Source organism: Dromiciops gliroides, chromosome 3 (assembly GCF_019393635.1).
Source record: "Dromiciops gliroides isolate mDroGli1 chromosome 3, mDroGli1.pri, whole genome shotgun sequence".
In the NCBI taxonomy this organism is placed as follows: Eukaryota; Metazoa; Chordata; class Mammalia; order Microbiotheria; family Microbiotheriidae; genus Dromiciops; species Dromiciops gliroides.
Genome location: NC_057863.1, coordinates 409,646,981 through 409,668,802, shown reverse-complemented (window position 1 = coordinate 409,668,802; position 21,822 = coordinate 409,646,981). Strand labels below are relative to the sequence as shown.

The following is a 21,822-nucleotide window of genomic DNA, read 5'->3' as shown; positions in this document are numbered from 1 at the left end:
GATACTCTCTGCCCTTGAGGAGCTCACAATGCCTGCCAGGGTTGTGCTAGTAAATGTTAAACCAGCTCTCCAAAGGGAAAAAAAAATTGTACTATGGCACACTTTTAAGTTTTATCTGCATTATTAACAGTTTCTCCATCACTTTCTTAAATCTAGACAATCAACAATCAATCAAACCCTGATTTGTATTGCCAGTTTCTGAGTTGTAAAATGCTCACACTAAAAATTGTACAATTAGCTTTCATAAGCTGTACGAGCTGGCTTCAGCATACTCCTGCTGCCAGCACCAAGGTAAGTAGAACATAGATCCAGATATATCGGATAAATTGGCCTTGGAAGAATCATGATTAGGGCAGGGACTAGGATCAGGTCTCCAGATTCGGGACTCAGACTGTCTTCCAACATACATCACTACTTCCTTATGAAACTGGTATTTCTAGGAGACACAACGGAAAGTACTGGAGCTAAGCTTGTCAGAAAAATATTTGGTTTTAGAACTAAAACATTTCCAATAGAAAGGATTCAGTTTTATAATGTTATTCATGGGGAGAAGTTTAAGTTGTCAGAAATAGAGGTTTCAACTAATTGTTAGTCTGGAAAGTGAGACACATGTACATCTGATAAACTGATATCTCCAAGAGTGAAGAAAAATTTAACTATAGTACAGAAAATCCAATTCCATCCCCTAAGCACATCTTTAGTAAATTTTATGAGAGAGCAGCATTTTCAGTAGAAAAAACACTGGTTCTGGAGTCAGAGGACTTGGGTTCAAATCCTACCTCTAACATTTACTGCCTATTCACGACCTTGTGCAAGTCATTTAATTTTCTTGGATCTTGGTTCCTTTAGCTGTAAAATAAGTGATTTGCACTGGGGGGCGGGGAGGGGGATGTCTATTGTCCCTTCCAACTCTAGGTCTATGATTCTATTAACTTGTTATAAACATTTACTACTGATCAAATGAAATAATATATATAAAGTGTTCTGCAAACTTTGAAGTACTGTATAAGTGTTTATTATAATTATTAAAGTATTAAAAATGGTGTTCCACTTATAATAAATGTTGGGTGGGGTCTCCAATTCCAAAATCAATGTTTGGCTTACTAGAGGACTGTAAAGCCAAATCTGAATCTGCATAAATGCTTTACATGACTCAATATAGGGAACTTCTCATGAGAGAAGTCTGTAGCGTAAGGCAGCAAGGTAGCCAAGCCCTTTTCATTTTTCTAACAGCTGCAAGCTGAACTTTAAATACAGACTTCCCTCTTTTTTAATTCCACTCTACCACAGTTTAAGATATATAAAAGTTCTAGGCAATTTTGTAAGCAAATCTATAAGGCCTGAATGTTTTAACAAATTAAGGAAACACAGAACAAAAGGCAAAAAGATAGAATGGGTGAAAGCTATACAGGAAAGAAAATCAATAACAGACTAAGGGTCTTGGAAAAAAGAACAAATGGCCAGTGTTGATGTATCTTCACTTTTCCATTCTAGGAGGAAAAGACAGATCACAGATGCTTCAGGTTCAAATAACATAAAGGATCAATGAACAGGGAAAATATTAGTTGCTTTATAAAGGTAGACCAGATTATTATGTAATAACAACCTTAGATCAATGCTATAAATATTAAATGTTTCTTTGGAGTTTTTCAATATTTAGTGAAGACAGTAGTAAACACAAGATGTAAAAACTAATTTTTACTATACAAACTATAATTAGCTTTTTTAATTGAATAGCACAGATGTTAAACAAAACAAAAAACACTATAAAATGAGTTATGATTTTTTTATAAAAAATAGTTTTATTAAATTTCAAATGACATATTTTTCCCCCAAAATATGACACATTTATTCATTAAACAAAAGTCCTGCTTCTAAACTAGAAAAGTTAAGTGCATATCAGCAAAGCATAGGTCAGATTTCCTAGGAAGTAATATTTAAGATCACAAGTTATATCAGTTTTTTGCCTTTTATTTCATCTTTTGCATTATCAATGAAACATTGCAATGTCTCCAACCTTAACCAATTTACCATCTTCCCCAGTCATCACAGTGACCTTGAAATAGCACCTTGTTGTTCCTCCTGAAAGCTACAATAAGCAAAGAATCTGTGATTCGTCCTTTCCCCTGTACAGGATTTTTTTGAACTGGTGCAGTCTTTGCCAAAGTGGTATTTGTGTTACAGAAATAGTCACAACCTTGATAACAGAGCTAACAAGACATTAATTGGCAGCAGAAATCTGAAAAATTCCATTAAACTCTGAGAAGATAAAAGAACTTGGATTAATTTTTCACTAAGGGACTAAAGCAGCTGGTCATTTTGTCTTATGGACATAGTCTTTCCTTAGCCAGGGAATATTGATTTTCTGAACATGTGTGAAAATCTGGTTTCTCCAAGAGTCAAAGCAAAAAAGTTGAAACAGAAAGTACCAAGAAATGGTTTCCTGGACAACAATCACAATATATAATGCATTGTAATACAGACATGTTTAAAAATACATTTGTAGTTTCTCAAGTCCCTCATTCAGAGAATATGTTTAGAAACATTAAGTCTTTTAATAGCACCTCAGAAGTTAACAAGGAACAAGGAAAAAATAGCAGACTTGAATACAAAGTACTGGCTCAATATCTAATACTGCCCAGTACAGGTTCAGAATAGGTTGAGAAATGCTTTGTTATCGTTTACTAAAAGATGGGTAAAGTCTGTCCTGAAAAAAAAAATTAAAAATCCAGGATGTGTACAGGAATCCACAAGAAAACAGAAAGTTGTATTCCAAAGAGCATTATCAGACATTTTGGAACATATATACACTTCTACTTGTTTATAATAAAAAGAACACCTCCTAATGTTAAATAATGCCAAAATAATAATTTCCTTAAGGTCCTTAAGGGTGACCAAATAATCCATCCTGAGTCATAAAGCAAAATGATGGGTCACAGCAGTTGCATAAAAATGTCATTTCTTGCCAAGATAACTTAAATAGTTCCATAGGTATACAACAGCTTTCGAGCCATTCCCATATTTCCACTGTTTTGATAAATCAGCGCCAAGTTGTATGCAATATCTCTTCGCAGATCTAACTGGTCACTTTCAATCCCCTGGGACAAAAAAGGGAAGAAACATGAAAGATCCATTACATTTGGTACTCCCACCTGGGAGAACAACATAACAGAGAATACAATTTTAGAAAGTGAATTTTTAAAATTATCTACTAGAATTCAGTCATCAGTAAAATTTAAAAAGTAGCAATTTGAGAGTTTATATCAGTAAAACAAAGAGAGAATTTCCCCAAAACTTTAAATATTTATATCATCAAATAGAATTTTTCATAGTATTCAAACCACCAAAGGCCTCTAGGATCTTATACATATACCACACACTTTATTTTTTTTTCCACACACTTTAAATTAAGGACTTGCAGGATACACTATGAATTATGAATTTTGAGAATTGCTGCACCCTGCTAAGGGAGGTACAGGAATAGTCTGGATTTCGACATACTATATTTTAGTAAAATGCCTATTCTAACCAAAACTCATTCTATCTCTAATCTCATGTGTAACAGTCTTAATTTCCTGGGTACATAAAAATCAGTGTTTTCCCCTTTATAATTTTATCAAATGTTTACAAAAGACAATTCACGGTCATATTAGAAACTGAAATAAATAAGGTAACTCTTTACCAGAAATTGCTACTTTTACTTCCTCTCTAGAGGGTATCATATACTTGGAAGAGACATTCCATTTCTTAGGACAATAGCACCAAGTATTTCTACCCTGGGAGAAACTTACAGGATTAGCCCTCCCAACAGCTCCTCTCTCAAACAAATTGTGGTACTTTGGTAAAGTTATCCATCTAAAAAGATTGTTTTTGTCTAATAAATGGGAATCTTGATATTTTGTTGACTCTTTGTGTGGGGTAGCTGGAAAGAGCACTGCACTTGATAGGATGTGGCCTCCAAATCACAGCTTTGCCCCTTTTTAGGGTATGATTAATACTAGGCAAGACACTTCACTTCTTAAGGACTTGAGGTCATAAAATGTAAAAATATGTTGTCAAAGCTCTCTAATCTCATGGTAGTATCTGTTGTAAGTTTTGATTCTTTTGTCTACCATACATAATGACTGGCAAGGGGTTTGTTGCTTCCAAGTTTATCTAAAAACAAGTTTCTGTCTACTGAATATAAAATCTCTGCAGATATATAAAATCAAAGAGGTGGAATGTATCTAATTGGAAAACCCTAATCCAGTTCACCCCTAAATAGTTAAAGGATCTGTGTAATTTAAAATTCTAAATGTGGGTTCTAAAGTCAGCAGTCAGTTGCCTAATTCAATTCAATCAGTTTAAATCAGTCTCCAGGCGGGCCCCTGAGTATCTGCTAAATATCATCTATCACATTCCATTATCTTGACACAGATCCCACATGTACAAAAATATTTATAGCGGCTCTTTTTGTGATGGCAAGGAATTGGAAATTGAGGGGCTACCCATCAACTGGGGAATGGCTGAACAAGTTGTGGTATATGAATGTAATGGAAGACTACTGTGCTGTAAGAAACGATGAGCAGGCGGTTTTCAGAGAAACCTGGAAGGACTTGAATGAACTGATAATGAGTGAGATGAGCAGAACCAGGAGAACATTGTACACAGTATCAACAACACTGTGTGCTGATCAACTGTGATAGACTTGATTCTTCTCAGTAATACAATGGTTCAAGATAGTGCCAAAGGACTCATGATGGAAAATGCTCTCCAAATCCAGAAAAAAAAAAGAACTGTTGAATCTGGTTGCAGATTGAACCATATTATTTCTATTGTTTTTGTTGTTGTTGTTTTTCTTTTTTGAGATTTTTCCTTTTTGCTCTGATTCTTCTCTCATTAAATGACTAATGCAGAAATATGTCTAATGTGATTGTACATATATAACCTATATCATATTACTTGCTGTCTTGGGGAGGGGAGGAGGAAGGGGAGGGAGGGAGAAAAATTTGAAACAAGAAATCTTATGAAAACAAATGTTGAAAACCATCTCTACATGTAACTGGAAAATAATAAAATATTTATGTGGAAAAAAAAGAAAAATTTTAATAATGTAGATTAAATTTACAAGTGTGTGCAGCTATTAGTTAAAGATTTACCACCACCACAAAAAAACAAAACAAAACAGTTAAGGATCCTATCTCTTCTCTCAAGATATTTTATAAAATAACAGTGTATGAAAAACTATTCTCCAAATAAATAACACAGCAATTGAATTCAACAGGACAGAATTACTGTTTATGTTTTGAATCCCACCTAATATACAGGCACTGAGCTAAAGTGGAAAATACCTATAAGGTTCTCTATGGTGCTCAAAAGGGTATTATTATGAAGAAGGTATTATTATATTTTCCCTGTCAATGTTTTATCTTCAAAGTAAGAGCTGGTTTGCAAGTATAAGAAATAGAATTGAAGGCAGCCTAGGTGGCACATTGGATAAAGCACCTGCCCTGGATTTGGGAGGACCTGAGTTCAAATCTGGCCTCAGATACTTGACACTTGCTAGCTGTGTGACCTTGCGCAAGTCACACCAAAAAAAAAAAAAAAAAGAAAAGAAAAGAAATAGAATCTTAAAATTTCCAGATTCCTAATATTTACACAAAGGAAGGAAGATATGTTTTCTCTTCAAAATGAATAATGAGTCCATATTCCATTAGGCTAGATGTTCACCAGCTATTCCTGTGGCTACTATCTTACCACATCATAAGTTCAAAATCTGTATATGTTCCCATAGCTCCCATAACACTAGATTTCTAAGACCTATACATTTGGGGGGTGGGGGTCGCACAATGAGGGTTAAGTGACTTGCCCAGGGTCACACAGCTAGTAAGTGTCAAGTGTCTGAGGCTGGATTTGAACTCAGGTCTTCCTGAATCCAGGACCGGTGCTTTATCCACTGTGCCACCTAGTTGCCCCCAACCCATATATTTAATATTTATTCCTCAATATACCTATCTAACCTATGGAACCATTTCAATCATATCATCTATAATTTGTTGTACTGAGTATGCCATACAATTTGGCTGACTAAATTCAGTTTTTTTTAAAAAAAGGTGGCTATTCGGTTTTTAAACGAAAGCATATAGTACCTCTAGTACAAGTGGAGGGAGCTCAAGGGCCTTTTGGTAATAATGGATTGCAATGTGCATCAGCCCCAGCTGGTGAAGGCCACGTCCCAGGTTATAGAATGATTCTTGGCAAGGTCCACGGAGACTTAGATAGCGGTTAAGGAAGGAAAATCCCTGCAAAAGAGAACATTTGATAATTCATAAAAAAAACATTAAAGTGCCTTCCAAAATGATTCTAATAGATAAGATTCAGATACTTGCAATGAAATGATGAAATTAAGAGTCAAGTGCCATAAGCAGGCTGCCAGGCTCCAAGAACACAGTTTCTACGGCTTCAAGTTAGTTTGCTCAATATGAGCCTAGGGCAAACTTTTTCAATAGTGATACATGCCTACTAACTTAGGAAAACTGAACTGACAAACGAAGAAAGCTTTACCCTTAGAAGAAAATTCATTAGAGGACATTCTACCCTTTTGATTTTGGTGGTAATAGCTCCCATTTAGTAAATTAAGTTTAAGGACCCTAGCCTCTTTCATAGTAAGTATGAAGAGTCTCTACTAGAAAAGCAGATTCTTTGGGAGAATGTACTAATCAATTTTCTCAATGCTGTATATACAAAAACCATTTACTTCTTTCCCAAATGAATTCTTTTTTTTAGCTCACCCTCCATATTTGCTCTTTACATAAAGCTAAAAATGTTAAAGCAACTATTCAGCATAATTGGATAACTTAAAGAAAACTTTTCTGAGCACAATTATGTATAATAAAGTAATCCTTATGTATATAGTAATACAGACTATATTCTTTTCAGAAACATGGAACCTATTATACTAATGAATAACAGAAAATTGGGTTACTGCTGTGAGAGAACTATCTTAAGTCACAACAGCTTACAGCACATTTATGATTTACAAAGTGCTTTTCTCAAAACAACCTTGTGAGATAAAGAGTGGTACAAATATTATTATTATTCCCATTTTACATGTGAACATAACAAGGCCAAGGAAAGTTACATTACTCGCTTACGGTCACATAATAAATATCAGATTTAGAATGAAACTAGGATCTTCTGGCTTGAAATCACATTTTCCCTCATTTTGGAATTTAATTTAAAATAAAATTACAAAATAATTGAAGTAAATACAAAAACAAAAGTCAGAGAAAAAAGAAATATATTCAGAGATTAATTCAATTAATATAAATTATCATATTCTTTTTTGACCCAACAGAAGAATTTTGACACTATTATAAGAAGCTACCACATCCATACCAGGGTAAAGGTTTACTGAAAATGAAATTTCCTTGATAAATAAAAGCAATACAATTCAATTATGTTAAGAATTTCAAAACTAGGGCAGCTAGGTGGTGCAGTGGATAAAGCACTGGCCCTGGATTCAGGAGGACCTGAGTTCAAATCCAGACTCAGACACTTAACACTAGCTGTGTGACCCTGGGCAAGTCACTTAACCCTCAATGCCCCGCAAAAAAAAGAAAAAAAAAAAGAAAAAGAAAAAGAAGAAGAATTTTAAAACTAAACAACATATGCAGTCCTTTTACTAGAGAAAGCTAAATAGAAAAAAAATACATTTACATTAACATTTAAAGAAATAATCTTCCCACACTAGCCAGCTCATGTATTCTTGATCATTCTCATGAAACAGTATTTGCTACGTACACAAAAGTTTGCCTGGTACATGAAATATCAAGTGGTAGCAAAGGTGGAAAGAAGACATATAAAGCTTTCTGGCATGAAATACTGGTAGAGAGGGTATATTTAAAAAAAAAAAAAAAAGGAAACCAAATTATCTTCCAAAGAAAAAAGTAACATGGAAAAAAGGATAGTCGCATATGTATGTAGGAAAAACAAAAGCCTAATCAATTAAAGTAATTCATCCAAAGATATCCCCCTCAAAAAAGAAAAAGACCTATTTGTACAAAAATATTTATAGCAGCTCTTTTTGTGATGGCTAAGAATTGGAAATCAAAAAAATGCCCATCAATTGGGGAATGGGTAAACAAACTATAGTAGATGATTATAATGGAATATTACTGTGCTATAAGAAATGACAAGCAGGATGATTTCAGAAAGGTCTGGAAAGACTAATATGAACTGATGTATAATGAAGTGAGCAGAACCAGGAGAACACTGTGCACAGTGACAGCAATATTGTTTGATGAAGAACTGTGAATGACTTAACTATTCTCAATAATACAATGATCTAAGACAATCCTAAAAGACTAATGATGAAGCATACTATCCACTTCCAAAAAAAGAACTGATATTGATTGAACACAGACTGAAGCATGTTATTTTTCACTTTATTTCTTTCATTTTTTTCTTTTATGTAAGTTTTCTTGTACAAAATGACTAATATGGTAATGTTTTACATAATTGCACATGTATAACCTATATATCTGACTGCTTACCACCTAGGAGGGGCAAAAAGGAGGGAGAGAAAGAGGGATAGGATTTGTAACTTAAAATTTTAAATAAAAATGTTTATTATTAAAAAAATAAATTCATATACAAATGACAAAGATGAAACATCTGTATTTACATTATAGCAGCTTTAAAAAAATCCAAACCTCACTTTTCAACTATGAAAATAAGACACTTTACATTTGAATTTTGGCTTGGAAAGCATGTTAAACATAGCCTCCTTTTTAATGTTCATCCCAGGTTTTTCTATTTAAAAATCTTAAGTATAATTTTTTTTTCCAGTTTTTCACTGAAATCAAAAGAAAAAACAGGAAGATGAATATGGTTAGTAGCGTTGACAAAAAAATATAATCCTAACCTTATCCTATAGTCTGAAAAGGCTCAGAAATGGTTACAACCTTAGAGTAAATAATAACTCAAGATTTCTTTAGCCTATTATCTTTATATTCAAAGCCAAATATACTCAACGTAGAATGGTAAACTTATTGATCAAAGTCAAGGCACCAAAAGGTCTAAAAAAAAATCAAAGACTAAGACATCAAGAGAAATTACCTGCACAATAAGCGCATGCCTTTTTAATACATACTTCTGAGATGCCATGTGGATAAATGTTAATCCTATACAGAGGCTATAGAGAGGTTCATCTGGATGGGTGCGAAAAGCCTGCACATATTGACCTGAAAGAAAAGAAAGAAAAGAAGAAGCAACATGATTTTAAATAACCTCTCGAGAAAATATTTTCACAATTCAATTCAACAAACATGTATTAAGAACCTTTGTAGGTGCTAGGGAGACAGAGACAACAATAAAATTTCCTGCCTTCCAGGATTCTACTGGGAGATACAACATGCACACAGATAAGTAGATCCAAAGTTATTTTTTAATAAGTACAGTACTGACACTAGAGGATGAGGTGAGAGGAGGGAACCACCAGGTGATATCAGCATGAATTAGGCTAGCAATCATGTAAGAAGAAAGTAGGGAGAGGATGGAAGCCAGATACACTATCAAGACAGAATAAACAAGTTTAGCACCTGGGTCTAGAGAAAGGAAAAATTAAGAGTCAAAAATGACTCTGATGTTAGGAACCTGGGTGACTAGATAGTCACCTCCTCAAGAGATGGAGTAAAATCTGGGTGTGGGAGATGATATATTCTGTGTAGGCCATGATGTGTGAGCTGTCTATGGGATATTCAAGTGGAGATGTCCAAAAGGCAGTTGGCAAGGAAAAGCTGGAGTTCATGGAGAATAAGGTTAGCTATATGGTCATCTGTAGAGAAATAACAGCTAAGCCCATGAGACTTGATAAAGTTACTAAGAAAAATGCTGTAGAGAAACCAAAACCAATACTTAAGTAAATGTGATCATGATGATGATGATGATCCAACAAATGAGATTGAGAAGGAACATTTAGAGAGGTAGGAGAAAATCAAGAAGCCTGAGTCACAGGAGTCAAGGTAGAAAAATGTCCAGAAAGAGGGAATGACTGACAATTGTCAAAAAATATAATGAAAAATGAGGATTATGAAAAAAGTCACTGGATTTACTCATTAATTCTTTGTAATCTTGGAGAACAGTTTCAGTTGAATTTGGGGGTTAGAAGCCATATTGCAAAAGCTTGTTTGCTCTATTTTTAATAATTAATTAGCTTTACTTTTGATAAATATTATTTTATGATAATTCACTTTATTGCCTGTTTTCAAAGGAGAACAAGATGAAAATTACCTTCTAAAATGATGCACCATCTGTATGTTTAAAAATCAGAACCAGAATCATGAATGGACTTTGTCCACAATTTATATGAATTGAAAATATTTTCCCTATTAGATATGACCTAGACATTTTAGCTCCACATTAAAGCTAACATTTCCTTATAGATTAATATTTTTTTAAAAAACCAATACTTTAGCAAAAAAAGAGAGCTACACTTTAGCTACATATAATCCTGAACATAAATACAAATAAAAAATTATTATGAATTCTTATAATTATGTTAAGTTCATATGGTAAATTCTTTTGTAAAGTGAAAAATTCCTAATTTGTTTTATAAATTCACATTTGTTTAACTGAGACACACCTATACTTTTTTTTTTAACTTTTTTTTTTTTTAAGTGAGGCAATTGGGGTTAAGTGACTTGCCCAGGGTCACACAGCCAGTAAGTGTGTTAAGTGTCTGAGGCCGGATCTGAACTCAGGTCCTCCTGACTCCAGGGCCGGTACTCTATCCACTGTGCCACCTAGCTGCCCCTACACCTATACTTTTAACACATTTTGTTAAAGAAAAGTCCACACATTTTGAGTTAAATTATACTAACACAACAGAAAGATAAGACAAGCAAAAAAGCATCTACACAAAGAAATCGTTTGCACACATTTGTTTGATGATATTTTGTCACTAGAATTACAAATTAGATTGGAGGCACTATTTACCAATTTCATAAGTGAATTATTGTAGGGCCATGTTAATGAGAAATGGCCTAAATTATAAAAAAGTATAAAATAATTAAAATATGTACTATAAAAATTATAATAATTCTAATAAAATCTTATCTGAATTATAGTATGTTTTAAAGTATGCAAAGTACCTTACACATATATATATATCTCATTCATGGATTACAATTTATTAATTTGATTTAATATTAAGCTTTTCTCTCCTAGGTTTATTTTTTTTAAGTGGCATTTGCTCTTACAGATATATGGATTACACACATACACACACATGTACACACGCACACACAAGCACATGCACAAACAGCAGCCAGGTTGCACAGTAGATAGAGTGCAGGGCCTGGATGGTCCTTATGAGCAATTGTGACTGAAAAATTCATCACCTTTTTGCCTCTCTAAATTTAGCCAGGCGGACTTCCAATACTCATTGGAAGCTATTCCAACCTAATAAAATATGCTAAATCTTGTGTTCCATTAGCATAACTTTTTAGAACATAAGGTCATCTCCACATGAAGATGGGGCATCAGACTCTAGTGGAAAAAACTTTACTAAAAATATTTTTTTGCAGTCACAGTAGTCACACATACTATATTTATCAAGCTGTAAGATAATATGTATTCAAAGAAAAATCAAAATTTTAAAACGTGAAAAGTTCTTGATTTCAATAACTCAAAATTTCCTGGAGTCAGGAAAGAAGTAATCCTGACCCTTGGCACGATATGATACAAGGGCATTTTAGGTACTTTTTTTTTCCTTGTGGGAGTTGAGGGGGAAGAGGTCTGGAATTTTATAAATATGTTTTATTAGGAATAAGAATCTCCTATGAGTTGCTATGGATAAAAAAAAATCATTACCTAGTAGCAAACCTTCGGGTGATGAGCCTCCAGGGACTGACTTAGCTAGGTGTTAGACCACAGAATCAATGGCCACTGCTAGGACTGCACTCAAACACTTTCCAGCAGTCAGTCAAAAATCATTTATTAAGTACCTTCTACATGGCAGGCACTGTGCTGAGCACTGGTGATACACTCCCCCCCCCCCCAGTCCCCCACTGACCCCCCCCCCCAAAAAAAGGCAAAAGACAATCCTTGACCTCAAGGAGCTCACAATCAAATACAGGAAATAACAACTATGTACAAACAAGTTATATACAGGATAGATAGGAAATCTATCCCTAGAATTAGGAAGGATTAGAAAAAGGTTCCTGTGGAAGGTGAGATTGGAATGACGCCACCTGCTGGAGACATACTATAGGAAAGCTCTGCCATGAGGAGAAGGCCTCTGAGGGCAAGGCCATGCAGCTTTTCTTTGGCGTCAGGAAGTGACATTTGCTGGTGGGAGTTAGAAGGGGCGACGCTGGCGCTCTCACTCTCTTTCGTGAGGACTCTGGTGGAGAGGAGAGCTAGAAATGCGCTCTCCCTTTGATAGATAGGTGAATCTAGGCCTTTCTCTCTCTCTTCACCAAATTCTTATTCTCCTTAATAAATGCTTAAAAGTCTAACTCTTGCTAAAGCTTATAATATACTGGCGACCACTCATTAGATATTTTAGACAGACTAGCTAGAATTTTAGTCCCTTACATATGGCTGACCACGAAGAGGAAAGCTGAACCTACAATCTTCTGATCTTCCAGTTGTTTAAGAAATTTCCCCTGCCCTGTCCCTTTAAACTGCTAAGTACTGACTGTTTTCTATTTAAATTTTCAAATGGGTTTTTTCAACTCCTTAGGGAGTGTTTCTGATTTTAGTCTGTTTAACCAGACAAATGGTAGATAAGATCATGTTAATGCTTTGTTTTTGTGGATTATCTATTTTTCTTTTTATTTTTCTTAGAAGAGCTGAGCAAGGTGCTCACACAAGGGAATATAAATATTCCCCCCCTCTCCCAACCATGCTTTTTCAGAGAAACCTCTGACTCCTGCATTTTTTTCTAATTCTAATGCTAAGAGGTTCTCAAATTTTGCATGCCTGGAGGCAACAACCCAGCCTCTAGAAGCCTTTAATCCCCTAGCAGTGGGGGAAGGGGAAACCAGGCCTGAGTTCAAAACCAAGTCTGATTCAAATTGCCCTGGTCCCTCCCCTCCTCTCAGGGCCCCACCTCCTCCCCCTCCTCTGGTGCCACCTGCTACTCCTCCCATGGCCAAGCCCCTTGATCCTCCTGCCAGGGAAGTCCAGAGATCTAATCCATCCTCCTCAGGACCTGATCTTGTGCATGCACAGCTTTCTCTACCTGCATTTGTAGCTTCTACTCAGTTGCTGAAACAGTCAGCTTCAGCCCTTCCCCAGTCTGGCTGTGATTCTGACTCGACCTGCTGTGGTTCTCCCAAACCAACCTTAGAAAATCCTTTAAATTCTAGATATGCTCGTTTTGTTCATAATTTTGTTAATCTGCTTTTGTCTTTAATTAGTAACCTTATAAAGCATTTGTATTATGAAAGGACCAACAGACAATAGAGGGGTTAAAGAAGACAAACTTAAGCTGAATAAAAATGATAATCATCATCATATTTCAAGAAGACATATTTTACAGAAATGTAGAAGTAAGCAGCAAGATATTGATATGAGTATTGGGGATTTTAGATATCAGAATCAAAAGTGTTCTAAATTCACTCAGAAAAATAATGTCAGTTCAGAGGTTACATAAAGATTTCTATGCTGTTACATCTACATTTTGAAATTAACTGTATGGGTTTAATTTCATAGAAATTTTCATACTTTTAAGATTGTGTTTTATATATACTTAGTTTTTTTTAAAAAGGGGGGAATATTTGTAAAAGCTTTTTATAGTCATGTGATCAAGTTTGTATTTTATAATACTCTTAATAATGCTAAGTTCATATTCATTTAGATTTCCCTAGTTTGAATTTCATTGTCTTTTAGTCTTCTATATGTATTTTCTTCTATTCATTCATCTATCTAATTTTGAAACAATGCAAGATGGTTTTGATTTCATAATACAATGTTAATTCTGGGAGTATTACGCTCCCATATTCTGAGTTGGTTTGTTTTTTGTTTTTTGTTTTTTTTAGTGAGGCAATTGGGGTTAAGTGACTTACTCAGGGTCACACAGCTAGTAAGTGTTAAGTGTCTGAGGCCGGATTTGAACTCAGGTACTCCTGACTCCAGGGCCGGTGCTCTATCCACTGCGCCATCTAGCTGCCCCGAGATGTTTGTTTTTGTTATTTTTTTCTCTCAACTGATTATTTGATCAAACTCTATAAAGCATTTCCCTGGCAAATTGGTTGCCATGGCAAGTGTAAATTGATTCTAAAAGTATTCTTTTTCTTTCTTTTTCTTTTTTTTTTGGTGAGGCAGTTGGGGTTAAGTGACTTGCCCAGGGTCACACAGCTAGTAAGTGTCAAGTGTCTGAGGCCGGATTTGAACTCAGGTACTCCTGAATCCAGGGCCAATGCTCTATCCACTGAGCCACCCAGCTGCCCCTAAAAGTATTATTTTTGATAAGCATATTCAAAAAAAGAGGGGAACATTTGTAAAGGTTTTCTTTTTTCAAAAAAAAGTTTTCTTTAAGATTGTGTTGTGTTTTAACTTACTTGTATTTAAATGTGTTCTGATTTTTCACAAAAATAATTGTAGGGGCAGCTAGGTAGCGCAGTGGATAAAGCACCAGTCCTGGAGTCAGGAGTACCTGAGTTCAAATCCGGCCTCAGACACTTAACACTTACTAGCTGTGTGACCCTGGGCAAGTCACTTAACCCCAATTGCCTTACTGAAAAAAAACAAAAAAACAAAAGTAATTGTATACTTCATAAAAAAAGGTATTATTTGAAATTATTGCATAATTGTATATTATATTCTGAGTCAAGGTACATTCACATTTTTTTGCAATCATTAGTATCCTCAATTTTTAAATCCATATGAGACTTGGATTATGGGAACTTATCATTTAAGACATTAATTGCCTTCATTCTGAGTTATCAGATGCCAGTTGGCCAAGATGCCATCTAATCAAAAGAGGAATACATGCAAGAGTAGACATTGAACTGTCACATGAGGAGAGACATGCATAAAGTCAAGGTACGGCTGAGGGAACGGCTTTTGACAAACATTGAGGTTGGTTTCTCTTGTTTTAATTTTCCCCCACAATACTGTACAGATGGCTGGAAGTTTTCATCCCACCCATCTCATTCTACACCTGGCTTCTATGCTCCCTCCTATATGGCTGATGCCATGGACATCTCAATACCATGCATCTGATTAAGTCTGACTCAGTTTCCTCCAATATGTTTTGTGGCATAGACGTATATCCCATCCACCTATTTTAAGCCTGGCATACTGCATGAGCAGTATATATTGATCAAGTGTGGGAATGCTCATATCCCATCATTTCTCTGTTCTTTTATGGTAACCCCCATAATTATCTCAGGTATCATGATAAATACAGTGTTGAATTTGGCCTTGACACCTGTTACCAATTATATTAGATTTTTTAATTTCTCATAATGGCATGAGGATAATTAGACAGATGATGCAAAAAGTGATGAAACAAAGATAAAAACTGCTGTAGTAATATTAAGTTTTAGAGAATGTTTCAATTTTTGTTTTATTATATGTTTCATATATAACAACTAAGATTCTGAATTCCCTCAGACATGTTTTTAAGAACTTTCATTGTTTGATTTGATTATTGACAAAGCTATTTTAAAGTTGTGTTAAGCTCAATTTTATAGGAAATGTTCCTGTCTGATTACCAGCATCCACATATCAACCCCTGAAAAGACTACACCCAGAGGAAATCCCAAGAATTATCTGATAAAAGACTTTCAAAGACTTTGAATGAACAGTTTTGTTTTGTTGATTTTTATTCCCTTCTGTTGTTATGTACACCATTTGTGATATGTATTCTCTGCAGAGGCCCTCCCTCTGCAGGCCAGTGTCAAAGCGCAGGTTCATGAGGGACTGCCCCCTGGACAAAATTTCCTCTTTCTTCTTTTTCTATATTGTTATTAACATATTGTTTATTAGCATAGGGTATTATATTCTGTTATTTTTTACTGTTTTATCAAGGAAACACCCCGTGTGGGGGACTGTAATGATTGGAATGACACCACCTGCTGGAGACATACTGTAGGAAAACTCCGCTATGAGGAGAAGGCGCCTGAGGGCAAGACATGGCTTTTCTTTGGTGTCAGGAAGTGACATTTGCTGGTGGGAAGAAGAGGGGGCAAGGCTGGTGCTCTTGCTCTCTTTCATGAGGACTCTGGTGGAGAGTGAAGCTAAAATTGCACTCTCCCTTTGATAGATGAATCTAGGCCTTTCTCTCTGTCTTCACCAAATTCTTATTCTCCTTAATAAATGCTTAAAAGTCTAAACTATTGCTAAAGCTTATAATATACTGGTGAGAACTCATTAGATATTTTAGACAGACTAGCTAGAACTGTAGCCCCTTACAACTTAAAGGAAGCCAAGAGGCAGGGATGAGAGGGGCGTGCATTATAGGCACTGGGGACAGGCAGAGAAAATGCTTAAAGTCAAGACATAAAGTGTTTTGTTGGAGACAGCAAAGAGGCCAATGTCACTGGAACAAAGAGTACAGGAGGCCATGTGAGATATAAGAAGTCCAGGAAGTGGGGCGGCTAGGTGGTGCAGTGGATAAATCACTGGCCCTGGATTCAGAAGTACCTGAGTTCAAGTCCGGCCTCAGACACTTGACACTTACTAGCTGTGTGACCCTGGGCAAGTCACTTAACCCCTATTGCCTTGCAGGTGAAAGGGAGCCACTGGAGCTTACTGGGTGGGGGATGGTGGGATCACTATCCGTGGGACATGGTTAGACCTAGGCAGAGCAGGACCTGCCACAGCTTGTGCGCTCTGCTCCACTAACCCAGGCTCACCTCCACACCAGAATGAGGCATCAAAGGAGTACTTCAATGGAAGGGATAGCCTACACTGAAGCTTTCCACTTTTAAAATCTGTATGGTCCCCTTTTTTGAAAGAGACAAGGACGGGTAAAAAAATTGAGATCGACTTTATGTTGCCACAATATTTAAGAAATAAAAACATAGGAGACAAAGATCTAATATCTCACTATTTTTGAGGGACTCTTTCCTGGGAGATTTCAAAATATTAACATTGGATGGGACAAAAAACTACCAAACAAGGGAAAATGAAAAATATGATCCTTTAATTAGAAGGTACAGAAATAACTTTAAGTTTCAAAGAATCTGTTTAGCTTGAAAAATTTTTTCTTCTTTGATTTCTTCTTATAGCAATTTGCTATTATAGTAATTAGGTCTCTCTGAGATTAATTAGAATAAAGAAGCACAGCAAAAATAAATCTTGATCTATGTAGGCCCATCATAAAAAAAAAAAGCACTTTGGTTTAAATTCTTCAGGTCAAAGATTCTTTAAAAAATTAATTTATATTCAATAAACGTTTATTTACCCTTACCTATGCATAGGATATATGCTAAGCTCTGGGGAAGACAGAAAAAAATAGATATTCCATGCACTCATGAAGTTTACTGTCTAGTAAATCCAAGGAGTTAAATCTGTTGACACTTTTGAAGATAAAAATGCAAAATTTAATCATCTGAGAACTAAATTAAATATTTTTAAAAATTCTCTTATATATTACAAAACTTGTATAAAATATAAACTCAATGTAAAATAAACTGCAGAAGAGTCACACTGTCATGATGTACTTACCAAGAGCATGTTTGAAACTACCAGATACAAATGCATTGTGTCCATTTAAGACACACAGAGCATGATTATCTGGGTTTTTGAGCATTAATCTCAGACAAAACGATGGTGCCGCACATCTTGAGAATGCATAGTAACTTGATTAAAGATATTCCACAGCTGAGGTTTATTCACATTTTCCATGAGCATAATTCTGAAATTAAAGCAAAATGAGGAAGGTAAGCAACAACATTCAAGGAAACACAATCATGCTTCTGCTCTCTAATCAAGGCGTCAGTCAGTAGTCTATTCACAACAGTGAACTATAAACACTACCATCAGGAAAAAGCAGGCTGCTGCAAGCTCTTCTGAGCAAAATCTATTTGATGAAAGCTCTTTTCTGGGGAATGATGTAGGAATTAATTTTTCTGGAACTTTGGGACCAGCTTACAAATAAACAAATATGAACTTCAATACAAAGAAGCAAAAGAAATTGCTTTAACTTTAGCTCCCTTTTACCCCTTGCCAATCTATAAATGAAGTAAAATAATAACAGCTGGCATTTTTACAGAGCTTGCTATGTGCCAGGCCCTGTACTAAGGCCTTTACAAACTATTATCTCACTTGATTCTCACAAAAATCCTGGGAGGTAAGTGATGATGAAGAAAAAGATAACAATGACAAAAGTTAACATTTATAGAGTGCTTACTGTGTGCTAGGCATTGGTATAAGCACTTTTTACAAACATTATCTCATTTGATCCTCACAACAACCTTGGAAGGTAGGTGCCATTATTATCCCCATTTTACAGATAAGGAAACTGAGGCTGAAGGAGGTTAAGTGACTTGCCTATAATCATACAACTAATATGTGCCAGAGGCTGGATTTGAACTCAGATCTTCCAGACTCCAGGCCTAGTGCTCTATCCACTGTGCCACTAGCTGCCTATGAACACTGAAAAGCAGGAGCAAAAGAAGCAAGTGACTCCAAACAAGGTGTAGAGAGACAAACTCAAAAGCTAATGAATACAATATCTTTTCTAGACAAAAGACCTAGAAGACTGTAATCACTGCAGTGCGATCTTACCTTATGTAGTTGTACGCTTTTCTAAAGTTTTTGTCAAGAATTGCAGCTGAAAGACCAAAGTATTCAAGCTCTTTGCGTTTCTGCCTATCATCGTAAAATGAGTAATATTCCAGTGAAGAATCCACCAGGAGCTCAGCCTCTTGAAATCGGGAGAGATCACACAAGGAATAGATGGCTTTCAACAGCAAATTCCACCAGTCATCTTTTGTCAGGACACTTGTGAGAACAGCAAATATGGCTAAAATGACAGCAATGTAAATCAATTGAGGATACTGTTTCCAAGATATAAAAAGGATTAAACAGAAAAAATTATGCTTCAAGGCAAACCTAAATGTATTGTTAAGGGCTAAAATTCTAGCTAGTCTGTCTAAAATATCCAATGAGTGGTCCCCAATAAATTATAAGCTTTAGCAAGAGTTAGACTTTTAGGCGTTTATTAAGGAGAATAAGAATTTGGTAAAGAGAGAGAGAAAGGCCTAGATTCCTATCTATTAAAGGGAGAGCACATTTCTAGTTCCGCTCTCCACCAGAGTCCAAAGGAAAAAAAAGTGAGCCCAAGCGCCAGTCTCTTCCTTCCTCCTCCCACTAGCCTGTGTCACTTCCTGACGCCAAAGAAAAGACTCCTGGTCTTGCCCTCAAAGACCTTCGCTTCATGGGCAGAGCTCTTCCACAGTAAGTCTCCAGCAGGTGGCGTCATTCCAATCGTTACAGTTTCAAAGCCTCAGGTCTATCAATCAATGACCATTTTATTAAGTGTCTACCATGTGCCCCAAAGATTGTGCTAGGCTCTGGGAAAACAAAGAAAAAAACCAAACTAGTCTCTTCCCTCAAGAATCTTACATTCTGTCAGGGGATATATGCGTATAATAGAAAAATATTAGCAAACAGATGTATGTATATATGAGGGGGAGGATTCCCCATACTAATGTACACTTTAGATGACTCAATTGACTTTCTGATACTTCTCACCAAAAAAAAAGAGGAAGAAATTGTTTTATTATAATAATTATGCACTCATGCTAGATTCCTAACCTGTGACACTTTTTTTTTATTTTAGAAAAATTATATGAGTACATTTTTAAAAAACAAATGAAACTAATCACCCTTTGCATCACAGTTTGCTGTCTCTTGGTCATTGTTGTCTGATATCTTGTCTCTTGATACTTTAATCAGATAGAGATGCCTTTCCCCAGACTTGGAACTGGATATCAAACACACCTGGGCTCTATTCATTGCTACCTACAATTAAAAACAACAATTTTAGGCTTTTCATCACATCAAAGCTTAATTTACATTTGTGTAAGAAAAGGAGTTTTATACCTTAAAAACAAGCCAGTGTCAAAACTGCAGCTTCTACTAGGTGTTACCACTACAGGACAAATAAAGAGCCTCTGCTTCTATGAACAATCCCAACACAATCTAGTTTGTGATCTGAGTCCAAGGTAGAAAAGAACATCAAATTATTTTATATGGTTCAGGCAGGAGGAAAGGTAGGTGTGTAAAATTTTGTGGGGGCCAATAATTTATGGTATTATAATTATCTGTGGGGCTAGGTGACTGTAACGCCACTCTGATTTTACTAAATATTAACAAAAACTGAACTGAATTGTATTGAGTCTGCTAAGGTAAATAGATTCATGCTTTAACTTATCCAAAACAGGGGGCAGCTAGGTAGCAAATTGGATAGAGCACCAGCCCTCAATTCAGGAGGAACTGAGTTCAACTCCAACCTCAGACACTTGACACTTACTAGCTGTGTGACCCTAGACAAGTCACTTAACCCTCACTGCCCCACAAAAACAAACAACTTACCAAAAAAAAAATTCCAAAGTCCATTTCTGTTGGAACTCTCAATTATGTACTGAGTGCCAAAGTTCACTTTTTCGATTCACTTTATTTTTCCAATCCCTTTTGGCTATATCTGGGTTTGTGTGCAAGCCAAAGCTCCAAAATAAGCAAAAACCACATTTCATTTAAATTCAGGACATCTAATGACTCTAAGGTGCAAATTAAGCAAAAGAGTCATTAACCACAGAAGCCACCTTAGAGCCCATCGAGTCAGACCCCTGACTGATGCAGCTTGACAGCATCCCTAATAAATTCTCATCCCAACTGTCTGCTTGAACACGAAGGGCGGGGTGGCAGAGTGGAAAGAGCACTGGATTTAGCGTCGGAAGACCAGGGTTTCAATTCAGGTTTTTAGCATCCATGTGGCCTTTTCTGTGCCTCAGTTTCCTTGGCTACAAAATGAAGGGGGTTGGTCTACAATCTAAAAGGTCCCTATCAATTCAAAATCCTGTGATTCTTCTAGTGAACAAGCTCTACCTCGGAAGGCAGCTATTCTATTTTTAAACTGCTCTCCTTACTAAGAAGTTCTTCCATTACCACTGTCACTGCTCTACCCTCCACCTTGACATGGCCTCTTCCTACAATGGGGCCGTGCTCTCCTTATTGCTAACAGTCTACCCTATCTAGCCAGTTCCAGATCCAGTCCACTGTACTGCAGCCATCTTCCTGTCTCGCCATACCCCACCCACCTCTTCTCTACCTCTTGCTCTGAAAAACAGGAAATAAATGAACACTACCATTCCTGGAAAGGCCATATGTTCTCCAGCAGATTGCTACCTCTGTCATTCCCCGCTCTCACTTACCTTCAAACTCTCTTTACTGACTGCCTACAAAGAGGGTCACATCTCTTCCATCCTCAAAAACTCTCCTTGGATGCCCCTACCCCCACAAGCTCTCAGCCCCTATCTCTCTCCCTTTGTAGCTAGATTCTGAGAAAGCCATCCACAAGAGCTGCCTCCACTTCCTTTCTTCTTACTCTCCTTTTAACTCTCTAAAGTCTGGTTTTCAACCTCATCATTCACCCCAAACTGCTCTCTCCAATGTTACCAATTATCACTTAATTGCCAAATCTGCTGGCCTTTTCTCAGTACTCATCCTTCTCGACCTACCTGAAGCCTCAGACACTTTCCAATCACTCTCTTCTCCTTGATACTCTCTTCTCTCTCTAGGGATCCATGACTCTATTCTATCCTGTTCCTCCTCCAACCTGTCTGGCTGTTCTTTCTCTGGATCTTCATACAGGTCATG

General features: G+C 36.2%; 1 protein-coding gene across 1 annotated transcript in view; it reads right to left on the bottom strand.

Annotated features, from left to right (window-relative positions):
- Positions 1–1,761: 1,761 nt before the first annotated feature.
- GTF3C3 (general transcription factor IIIC subunit 3) overlaps positions 1,762–21,822 on the bottom strand; it is a 47,866-nt gene continuing 27,805 nt past the window's right edge. The window contains 7 exon segments of the mRNA XM_043997954.1: positions 1,762–3,098; positions 6,129–6,281; positions 9,100–9,224; positions 17,665–17,766; positions 17,769–17,854; positions 18,727–18,964; positions 19,830–19,965. Of these exon segments, the coding sequence (XP_043853889.1) occupies positions 2,976–3,098; positions 6,129–6,281; positions 9,100–9,224; positions 17,665–17,766; positions 17,769–17,854; positions 18,727–18,964; positions 19,830–19,965 (963 nt within the window). The 3' untranslated portion in view covers positions 1,762–2,975.